Source organism: Anabrus simplex, chromosome 1 (assembly GCF_040414725.1).
Source record: "Anabrus simplex isolate iqAnaSimp1 chromosome 1, ASM4041472v1, whole genome shotgun sequence".
Lineage (NCBI taxonomy): Eukaryota > Metazoa > Arthropoda > Insecta > Orthoptera > Tettigoniidae > Anabrus > Anabrus simplex.
This window is the reverse complement of record NC_090265.1, coordinates 1,442,190,862-1,442,202,922: the sequence shown is the minus strand read 5'-3', so window position 1 is coordinate 1,442,202,922 and position 12,061 is coordinate 1,442,190,862. Positions and strand designations below refer to the sequence as shown.

At 39.5% G+C, this 12,061-nt stretch overlaps 1 protein-coding gene across 4 annotated transcripts in view; it reads right to left on the bottom strand.

Annotated features, from left to right (window-relative positions):
* The window catches only part of Cdc16 (cell division cycle protein 16), a 300,876-nt gene that overhangs the window by 105,722 nt on the left and 183,093 nt on the right, over nucleotides 1-12,061 (bottom strand). For all 4 annotated transcript variants that reach the window (XM_067137914.2, XM_067137918.2, XM_067137916.2 and 1 more), the window contains exon 8: nucleotides 1,633-1,789. In XM_067137914.2, the coding sequence (XP_066994015.2) occupies nucleotides 1,633-1,789 (157 nt within the window). The remainder of the gene's footprint in view (nucleotides 1-1,632; nucleotides 1,790-12,061) is intronic.

Genomic DNA, 12,061 nt, shown 5'->3' with positions numbered 1-12,061 from the left:
TTTATGATAATGAAGATATTTTAATGTGAACTTACAGTGTACAGCTATAGAAACGAATACATCAATTTAAGGAGAGAACTTTTTAATGTCATATGTGAAATTATTTCATGTTGTAATACCAATATTCATGTACAATTAAGTTTAAGTGATTGCTAGAATATGAGGAATTTTACTTTTAATGTTTATTCGCTGAAGAAGAGAATGGTAGTTCTCGAAACATGTACGAAAATTGAATATTGAAATACTGAAAGATACTGAAAAATATAAAATACTTACAGTGGAGACCTAACAACAATCCCTTGTTATTCTATGAGATTGTCAATACAGACCAATTTATGAACCAATATGGTTAAATTTCTTGGTATGCTACCAGTCGAGCCTACTTCTGACATCTGTTGTAATGTAACATGTAGGCGGGCAGCAGGTAAATAAATACATGACTGGTAGTATTTACTCTTAAGAGTTATTAACTAACACTAATTGCTATACAATTACATAGGCACACAATAACTCTAGTTAGCGCTTTCTGTCTGTTTTCAATGTTCAGTCACCCAAGTTTTTCACTCAGACGCAATCTGAAGCAAATGAACTACACACCCTTCTGCAATGGTCACTCGGACCCTTGGGCAACTCACGACCAAATTTACTGTACAACTATCGCGGCCGCACACCTCAAAGTTTATGTTTGCGTAACGCAGTCTCCCAAGTCTGTATGTGGTATAAAGTCTGGAAACTCCGGCAGTGTTCTTTCATTGTCCTTCATAAGTCGGCTGCACTGTTCTGTCAGTTCATACGCAGCACTAACAGCAATAAATCAACATTGTCCTCAGCTGCACTCCACTAAACCGCCTCGTCGCTGGCAGAATGGAGCCAACACTGAACTGTCATAATGTCGTCCATTTTTTTAATATAGTGAGGCCGGCCCTTCCAGATACTTAGTGAGAGTAGAAGCCCCTGGAAATATCTGGAATCATAAAGCTCCGGGTTCCTTTCATATTGTCAGGGAGTCTGTGAACAGTGATGACAGTAGTGGTGGCTGGCCTTGAACGCATAGCTTTTCTCTGACTGGTCACTCACCAGCAGTAGTAAAAGGGGAGAGCCCAGCGATTTTCAGTGGTGTATTAGGGAAGGATCCATTCAGTGACGTCACTCGCGGCTGAAGCTAGGCTAATTTGCTCTTTCCGAAGCCTCACATTAAAATGGTGGGCAATGTTGCAATATTCCTGCTAGCTTAGTAAACAGGTGTGAATTGCTCCCCGCTAATATTTCAGAGAACTTATGCAGTAAGATACTTTGCTTTGCAAATTTACTGGCTCATCACCTTGGAAAGTGAAGATAACAGAACTTGCAATCCACTCAAGATACTCGCAACCTGCAATGTATATGGTTTCAATATACTTTTATATTATTTTTTTATGCTGTTAACCTACCTCATCTTGGAAATGATCAATAGGGGATGATGACTTCTAGATGTAATTGTGAGTTATAGTCAATACAGACCAAAATCTAGATAATCTGAACAATGAAGTTACAAAAATAAAATTTTCGCATATGATCAATCTAGACTTTAATCTATCTATTTTATGTCTGTCTGTAAACAATCAGACTCAAATGAAAAGCTTTACTACTAACCCTTTCATAAGTTGTGATGCTTTAAAATAAGCTGCCATGGCCTGATCATGTTCATTCTCAACAGCAAAGGAATGCCCATACGCCAACCATGCAGGTCCAAACAGTCTGTCCAATGTTGTGGCCTTGCTGAGATACCGACGAGCTGGATCACTCTTTCCTAAGTTAGATAGTAATTATGATTCAATGATTTACTGAAACTTACATATTGAAATAACAGAACACTTAACATGGGTAAGTCATCAAACATTACACTGTCTATTGATATGAAATGTAATTACTAGGGAGCGGATTTTTATATGCTAAAAATGAGAAAAATATTTATTTTCTATGTGCTGAAAAACTTTAAAATATGTGATAACAAATTAAAGTTATTTTCTCTTAAATATCACATCATAACTACTCGCGCTCAAGAAGTAAATAATTTTTTTTTGCTAGTGGCTTTACATTGCACCGACACAGATAGGTCTTATGGTGACGATGGGATAGGAAAGGCCTAGGAGTTGGAAGGTAGTGGCCATGGCCTTAATGGCCTGGTGTGAAAATGGGAAACCATGGAAAACCATCTTCAGGGCTGCCGACAGTGGGATTTGAACCCACTATCTCCCGGATGCAAGCTCAAAGCCGCGCGCTCCTAATCGCACGGCCAACTCGCCCGGTGGGTCGAATAATTATAACGTTTTGTATTAGAATATGATGCTACCAAACGTGCTCCTTAAGGCAAATTGGTGTCTGTGTATGGTAACGTGCAGTATGGAATATTAATTTTTGATATGCCACAGTAGATATTATGAATGGTTATTTTTAAAAAAGTAATGTTTTGTTTAAATATGTTTAAATATGTTTAAGTATTGCAGTGAACAACAAAGGTCATCTCCAAATTGTCCATCACAAATGCATGCCGATTATCTCTAAAGAATGCCTTATAGTGCGAAGACGATCGCTCCACATCACAGGAAGTCAGACATGCATAGTTAAAGAGAGAATGTCACCAACACTAACGCCATCAATTTCGCCAACACGAACACCCTCTGATACATTATAGAAATTTGGCATATGGTTTGAAATCCCCTGTTTTTCATGAACAAATTTTGATATTTGACCTTTAACAGGCCCTGTACTTGCGAAGCCGGGAGTAAATCTAATTTATTTTCAAAAGTGCTCACTTCCTTCATTGTTTCGGACAACAGGTTAGTGGACTTTTCAAGTATGTCTATAGTTTTACACAAGAAGCTTAGATTGGCAAATATAATCGCCAAATCATTTTTCAAAGAGCTGTCTTTCAGTATCTCTTCAAGAATCTCAATTGACGACGCATCGTTTTTATCTAGTGCATTCACAACGGATGCAAAACTTTCGAAACTGTCTGCGTAGTATAGCATAGCGCTAAGCCAGGTACCCCACCGCGTAACAACAGGCAGAGGAGGAAGCGCAAGATCAGGGTTTTTCTCTTTAAACAGATCGATTCTTGAGGGTGCTTTTACGAAGACTTTTATGCAATTAGACACAAATTTATCCACTTGAGGATACTGAGCCCGCACAGTTTCACATAACCGGTGTAGAGCACGAACAACGGAAGTTACGTGTATCATTTTTGGAAAGCTCACAGAAAGGCCTTCGTGCTTTTTTCATGTAAGCCACACGATCAAAAAGGAAAAGCAATACATGGTCGTATTTTATACCTTTTGGCCAAAGTAAGTGCATGGCTTCATTGAATAAGCTAGCTACAGTGACATGGTTTGCAGCAAGAATTTCTTTACACCTAGCAAATAAGAATGTTCACAAGCAGTTTTGTCATTCTTTAACACACCAACTACAACATTTCTACTTTTCTGCCACTTGAATCAGTGGTTTTGACAATGCTCACCCACAGTTTTTCGCTAACACATACTGCCCGAATTCTCTGTAAAGTTCCTTCGACATCTTGGGAGATAGTTTTTCCTTAATGTGGATTCATCTGGAGGCACAAAATTAATGTACTTTGTTAGGAAATTTATCAGTCCCAGATTATTTATTTTGCGCAAACAAATGCTCTGCACACATCTGATTAATACTTGGAATATTTAGATGGGCCTGCATTTGAAGTAGTTGGTTCAGCTATTAGTAATTGTCACGAATGCACACGCGAAGCAGCCACAGTATGCTTATTTCCAGACAAATGCTGGGTTACTTGAGAACGTTGATCTGTGCTTACTGTTTTACCACACGGTTGGCAAATTAATACTTTTCCATCGGTAGTGAAAATGCATTTAAATTCCACTACATATTCTTGAAGGCGCGACCTTGTACTCGACTTCTCTTTCGGCATTATTTTGCAGGTTACGACACACGCATTTACGGTGAACCACTGTTTCAATAAAAATAATAGCAGCGGACACTGAAGGAAATATTTCTTAGAAATCCATACAAAAATCACACGACCACGGGAATGATATATGGACCCGAACAGCTAACCTTACTCTTAGGAGTGATGAAATCCCACTACCTAATGGTGGGGCAATATTCTTCCCAGTCTCCCGTGTCGTAACGGTATTACGTCACCTTATCTCTTCGTGATTGCCTTTCACTGATATTGTATAAACGAAACATGAACGGGCTGACTCATAAAAGCGAGTTGGAATGACATCATGCAAGGAATCATCTTGTGCAGCAAATCAAATCGCTGTCTAAATGTAACGACATAGCCAGTGACCAGCAAGTTTTAGAACTTCTGGAGGGAAGTCTATAAATAGCCGAAACATTCAGATACATGATGTTAAATACACTGTTGAAAACAATACTGTAATCGTAAAATGAAAATATGAGCATTATTTTATAACAAAGAAGTATTTTAAATTTTATTGATTAACAAATATTGTTGATTTAAGTGCTTATTATAGATTTTCTTAAAATTTGTATTTACTTTTAAAATATGCAAAAATATGTGTTTTCATGTGAAATAAGATTAAGTTTTTACACTTGGGGATGCACAATAGGAATAATGAACTTTGTAACTTGCGTTAAAACTTACGCAATATATATATATGTAATTACATAAAAATCCGCTCCCTAGTAAAGTAATTGCATGAATATCACCAAAAAAAAAAAAAAAAGTTCCCAGAACATTTCTTTATAGCAAGTATTATTTAAATTAAGATATATCAAGATGCTATACACAAACGCCATGACTTGTGTACGTTGCGCTGTCGGCATCTCGGAGAGCTTCCCAGTGAAAGTCCATGTACACCAAGGCTCGGCATTGTCCCCATTGTTGTTTCGCCATGGACACAATCACATGGGACCTGCAGAGGAGTGTCCCTTGGACACACTTATATGCAGATGATGTCACAGTTGCCGATACCACCAGAAGTGGATTGCAGTATTAAGTTGAAGACTGTAACAGCCCTCTCTCACAATACGGTCTTAGACTGAACAAAAAGAAGATCAAGTACCTGGAAATCATTCCAAGCAATGGTTCAATTCAAGTTGATGGAGAGACCTTAACAAAGACCGTAAGCTTCAGGTATCTAGGATCTTGCCTACACACTGATGGTGGGATATGTGATGAAGAGCGAAGTAGGATAAAGGCAGCATGGATGAGATGCAGGGAAGTCACATGCGTACTCTGCGACAGAAGAATGCTACTACATCTTTAGTCTGAAATATACAGCATGATAGTATGCCCTGTTGCTTTATATAGGGTTGAATGTCTACTAGCTGACAAGCTACAGAGTGCCAATTACACACCATGGAAATGTGTATGCTCCGTTGATCAATGGGCATCACACTCCTGTATCATGTCAAAAACAACACTGTCCGCCAACAAATGGACATTGAGCCCATGACTGAGAAGGTACGGGAAAAACGTCTCCAATGGCATGGTCACGTCTTGTGTGCTGTGCCTGTAACAGTTGCCAATTTCACCCACACGTTTGAAATTAATGTGCAACGACCACGCATGACATCCAAAGCAGTGCTGGCATGACACAGTGCCCAAGACCGTGCAAAATGGCAAACCAAGATTAGAACAGCAGAACATGCACCAGCGGGAAAACGCTAGGAAGAGGAGGAAGAAGATGAGGTAGTTATCCCAAAAAATGGCAAGTGCAAATACTTAGGTGTGAGATTTGAAATTAATTTGCACTGGAAGGGTCATGTTGATGACATTGTTGGGAAAGCATACAGATCGTTACATGTCATAATGAGGCTACTTATAGGATGCAATAAAGAATTAAAAGAAAGAAGTTACTTAAGTATGGTTTGTCCATTATTGGAATATGCAAACAGTGTTTGGGATCCTCACCAAGAATACCTAATAAAAGAAATAGATAGTGTGCAGAGGAAAGCAGCATGATTTGTAAATGGGGATTTCAGGAGAAAGAGTAGTGTATCAGAAATGTTAAAGGAACTTGGGTGGGAAACTTTAAGTAAGAGAAGGGAGAAAACTAGACTTATAGGATTATATAGAGCCTACACAAGAGAAGAAGCATGGGGAGATATACGTGAGAGGCTTCAGTTGGAAAATAATTATATCGGCAGGACAGACCACAAATATAAAATTAGAAGGAATTTTAGCAGAAGCGATGGGGGTAAATTTTCATTCATTGGGAAGGGTGTGAAGGAGTGGAACAGTTTACCAGGGGTAGTGTTTGATCCTTTTCTAAACTCTGTACAGATACTCAAGGAAAGAATAAACAGCAACAGAGAAAATAAATGAAGTGTTAGAGGGCATTCGACCAGTGCAGGTTACTGTAAATAAAAAAATGTGTGTGAATAAATGAATTCCATCCCCTGGTCTAAGGAGTTTGGACAGCCAAAGTAGGGGACTGCCTGTAGGGGTGAAGTACAGTGGGGACTTCGAGGGCCCTGGGACCGCTACGGTAGCTGTGAAGGCCCTTCAGGAACTCTGAAAAGTGGTGGCAAAAGGGGTTCTGGTTAAGACGCAGCAGGTCGTTATGCTACGTAGGTTCCAGAATGGGTAAAGAAAAGAAAAAGTAAATAAATTCAATGTAAATTTTAATCTTATACCAGTTGTACAGTATCATTTGAAGTAATTCCACATACTGTATATCAGTTGACTATATTTGTAAGCAGTACAGGGGACATTGTAAGTAGAATTTTGTAAACAATATAAATTTATTAAGGATGAGCTGTGTGTTTAATAGAAAAAATTGTTAGCGTAAATTGTATTAGAGGAAAATTTTCTTCTCTTGTTAATTTAATATTTAGTGCTTGACAATAATGTATTTTAGTATACCATTTGCCAACGAGGTAGACACCTCATTTGCAAATAAAGAGATTTTTGAAGAAACTACAGGAATACTCTTCAACTGTGCCCTTGAAAAAGTCATAAGAAAATGGAGAAAAGCAGGTGCACCAACACGCAGACTAGAACTAAAAGTATACTCTGAACGTTATAGCTTCCAAATAGACGTTTTGGCCGATTTTGGTTCTATCTGGTCTTTGTGCGCAGAAACACAGACATCAAGCCAATCCCAAACTGCCAGTCATATCGATTCATATTGGTTGAGCTCGATCTCGAAACCCAGTTGCCAACTGTATTGTGTCCATTCACCACGTCGTTAAGTGACCTCGCTCGGCGTATGTAGTAATCGGTATGGTTCATGATCTTTTGCATTTTCTTCTGTAATTTGTGTTTTTCATACTGTTATGTCTAGTCTTTATCTCTCCAGTATAAAACAGTATGCGAAGTTTAGTGTTTAGCATAGCATCAATGAGAAAAATAGCCTATAGCTTTATAACACCTCAGTGTAGCTGTGGTTTCATTTACATCCGTGTGTTTACTGTATAGTTTGTCTTTTTATACCATGTCTCAGTGTAGTTCAGGAAAGACAAGCGGCAAGAATGTGACTGAGATCAGCGGAGCGTTCCCTTTATAGGCCCTAACCTCCTTGCTGTGTCAACCATTAGCCGTGAGTAAATTGTTATTATTTTATTCTTAACAATGTATTCTTGTTTTAGTGCCGGATGTTATTAGTACGTGCATGTGGCTTCTTTGAAATTTTCACTCGTGATTCATTAGCTTTCCTGAGTACTAGTGTTGGCTACTGAATGCATGATTCGAAGCAGTGTATCGATTCATTCAAGTGTCCGAGTGAATCGATTCACAGGAAAGGCGAGCTCACGGCACACGATTCAGCTTATTCCCAGAGGACAGTGCTGAGTGGCGCACTCACTGGACGTTGACGGGGAGCCGAGCTTCCGCTGCAGCGAGACAGTGTATCATGGCACATCGAAAGAATCGTGAACAAGCGCGGCTCAGTGAGACACATGATACACACGGCTCCTTATCGGCTCACTGGACACGCGGAGAGCCGAGCTTCCGTTGCAGCGAGGCATACAGTGAATCATGGCACATCGAAAGAATCGTGATCGAGCTCGGCTCAGTGAGACTCCATGATACACACGGCTCCTTATCGGCTCACTGGACACGCGGAGAGCCGAGCTTCCGCTACAGCAAGACATACAGTGAGCCATGCTAGACTGAAAGAATCGTATGCTATAATGGACTCTCGAGCTCAGCTCATTTGAAAATAATACCCATTTGCATTCACTGTCCTCTTCTTACAGGGAGGTTTAAATAATAGATGGATTTATTTGCAGTGTTAAAAAGGTAGTCACAACATAATTCTGAAGTAGCTAGTAAGTAGGTGGGCTATTAGGTTATACTATTTATTAGTTTAATGAATCTTAGTATTATAACTTAGTTGACATTTGACAGTTAAACTCGACTCTAGCCTGCCCTATGACTATGAGTCATGCTCATGAGTCATGACCACTCAAAAGTACCTGTTTTATATTGGGAAGAACGGCTCAGTATTCTCTTAGTTCATATGTCACATCGTTGCACAAGACTTCAATCATATGTGGACAGACGCAATAACAGTATGTTGAATCAGAAAACCAGCGGGCTACTGTACATCTCGGGTAGCCTATACAAAATATGACGATTTAAAAAAATCCTCAGCTGATAGAAAAATACTTTTTAAAAAAAGACTGAGCGAGTTGTCGTGCGGTTAATATCGCGTGGCTATGCGCTTGCATTTTCGGGGGATGGTGGGTTCGAATCCTACCGTCGGCAGCCGTTAAGATGGTTTTTCCGTAGTTCCCCATTTTCACACCAGGAAATGCTGGGACTGTACCTTAATTCAGGCCATGGCTGCTACCTTCCTAACCTTTTCTACCCTGCGTCGCCGGAAACCTTCGATGTATTAGAGTAACTAGCATTTTTTCTAAGAAAGGAGTTCATAGTATGAAGACCAGATGGCAGCTGCGAGCACTGAATGCTGTTGCTGCTGTCTTACCAGCACATACTACACAGATGCAGTAGGAGCGGTGACCAATGAGCCGTGAATCGGATCACTGTATCGATTCAGTAACGTGAACGGAATCAAATGAATCGATTCAGTAAAATGAATCGAATGTCCCATCACTACTGAGTACGGTATTACATTTTACGAGGGCTATGTGCCAGGGTCGTATTGCATCAGCTGTTCTCACAGCAGTACAGCGCTGGCAACATAGGTAAGATGATACTCGCTGTTTTTTGAACGGTCAGTTTAGAAGTAAAGCCGTGTGGAGCATAAAAGGCATACAAACAGACTACTTAGCAATTGCAGATGACATGACATTAACTGACCATGACAACCCCGATGCACAAAAGCAACCTGAACTACTACAAGAACAAGCAGCAAAAATGGCATTTCAAATTTCATTTGAAAAAATAAAATTTATGACAGATATCAAAACTGCACCACATGAAGTCCATATTGGCAACAACAAGATCTCTCTAGTGAAGGAATTAAAATATTTAGGTGAATGGATTACAGCAAAGTGCAACCAAAAAAATCTATTGAATCAAGACTTCAGAAAATGGAGACCTTTTTCAGCTTAAAAAGAAATACATCTTCTCTCCTGGAACTGCAAAATCCGAAACTATACAACAGCAATTAAACTTGAAGCCCTTTACGCTTCTGAGACAAACTCCAACATAATGAACTACTGTAAAAACATAAAAAGAAGGGATGGAAAGTAAAATAGAGACAAAAATCCTAGACCGAAGAATCAACATTGGAGTTCATTATCCAAAGCCTAATGCTGAAATATGTAAAAACTTTTCCAAAATCATAGACTCAATGGGCATGTGAGGAATCCATTTCCTGGGGCACTTAGAAAAAATGGGCTCAAACAGACTAACTAACAAAATCCACACCCCTTTTTAAAGAATTTTTTGACCGAATTGCTACAAACAGACAGAAAAAAGAACTGAAAGAACTAGGATTACCAAATATACAAGACTGAAATGAAATGAGAAAGATCACTCCCATGTAGGGTTTTGAGGAAGAAGACAGGAAGACTCACAAATACACATGGTCAATGCAACAAAAACACACTCATCCATCGCTTATGAAGGAAAATTGGGCAAAAAGAATGTCTAGAAAATATCGAGTCCATGTGGTCCTAAGTGACCCATTCGCGGAGGAGAAATAGAAGAAGAAAAGGAAAGGAAGCTAACATTAAAATTCTGCAACATACACAGTCGAATCACATTATAATGAACACCTTCCATATTTAACATCGGCAGTACATAGCCGATGAGTATGTCACGTATTGTGAGCTGGTGGGGTGGGTAGACAAGGAACGTGATAGGCTGTATGCACATATTCGGTGCTATAAAGGGTAAAAGGGCAATTAAATCCAGTTGCAAAATGAGATACTTGGTTTTCACAACCATATGTACTTCACATTAGGCTCTCAGCTATTAACCCTCCAAGTGAAATGACGAAGTCGTTATTAACGACTCATTTTTTTAGAGCCGTGTTGCTGGGCAACCATTTAATGAATATCGTCAAACTTTGCACTAATCAATAGTTCAGTTCATTGGCTATTTCGATTCATCTAGCTCATTATTGAATAGGTTTTTTTTGCTTATGTACTGTCTAAAACAAAATCTCAGCGCCAGTCGCTCGAAGCGCCACACGCAGTGTTCTATTGTTGTTCTACTTGACTGGTTGACTTATTTCCTTTAATTCCATGTGGAACATAGGGCCTCGACGAAATTTCTCCAGCTTGTTCTATCTGCCGCCAATGCTTTCACCTCCCTCCATGTCTTGTTAACTCCAGCAATCTCCTTATCTATGGTTCTCTTCCAGGTAATCCTCGGTCTGCCTTGCCTGCGACTGCCTTGTGGATTCCAACTCAATGCCTGCCTTGTGATACTCTCTTGTGGTCTTCTCAGGGTGTGCCCAATCCATCTCCATTTTCTTCTCATTATCTGTTCTTGTATGGGACTTTGACTTGTGGCCTCCCAAAGGTCTTTGTTTGAGATAGTTTTTGGCCACCATATTCTCATAATGTACCTCAAACACCGATTTATAATAGTCTGTAACCTTGTGGTAATGTCGTTGGTCCTTTTCCAGGTCTCACTTCCATACAGTAACACAGATTTAACATTTGAGTTGAATATCCTTAGCTTCGTTTTTATACAAATGTGAGGGGATCTCCATATTGGTCGTAACTGTGCAAAAGCTCCTTTGGCTTTATTTATATGACTCACCACATCTCTAAAAGCACCTCCATCCTGGCTTACCATGCTTCCTAAGTAGCAAAATTCCTCTACCCTTTCTAGATCCATTCCATCTAGAGTCAAGCTGCAATTGTTACGATGGTTTATGCGCATTTCTTTAGTCTTTTTGTTATTAGTCTTTAAGCCTACCTCTTTAGCTTCTATTTTTAAGTCATTCAGTTTGATTTCCATGTCCCAAAAACATTCTGCAAGAAGACAGAGATCATCCGCATAATCCAGTTCTTCCAATCGGTTATTTAATCCCCACTGAATGCCACGTTTTCTATTCGTTGCCTCTCTCAGCATACAATCCAGTGTCATGATAAACAAGATTGGCGACAGTAGATATCCTTGTCTTACTACAGATTTTACAGCAAAAGGTTCAGACAGCTTCCCTTTATGTTCTACTTGACAAGTATATCCATCATACATTGCCTGTGTAAGACGGACTATCTTTTGTGAATTCTGAACTTTTCCATAGCCTTCCACATTTTCCTCCGGTTGATAGAGTCAAAGGCCTTTCCAAAATCAATGAAAAGTATATACAGAGATGTCTGATACTCAGCAAATTGTTCAATGATTAGCCTTAGTGTGTTAATCTGATCCACAGTAGACCGACCTTCTCTGAAAACTGCCTGTTCTTGACGTAGTCTCCTGTCAACGACTATGCTTATTCTGTTCAGTATGACTCTCGACATCACTTTTCCCCCATATGAGAGCAACGTTATTCCCCTCCAGTTATTGCAATCTGAGAGGTCACCCTTCTTTGGTATCTTGATGAGGACACCCTTCTTCCACTACTCAGGGAGGTGTTCTTCGTTCCGTATTAGTGTTAGAAGTGGCTCCATGATTTCCGCTGTTAAATCT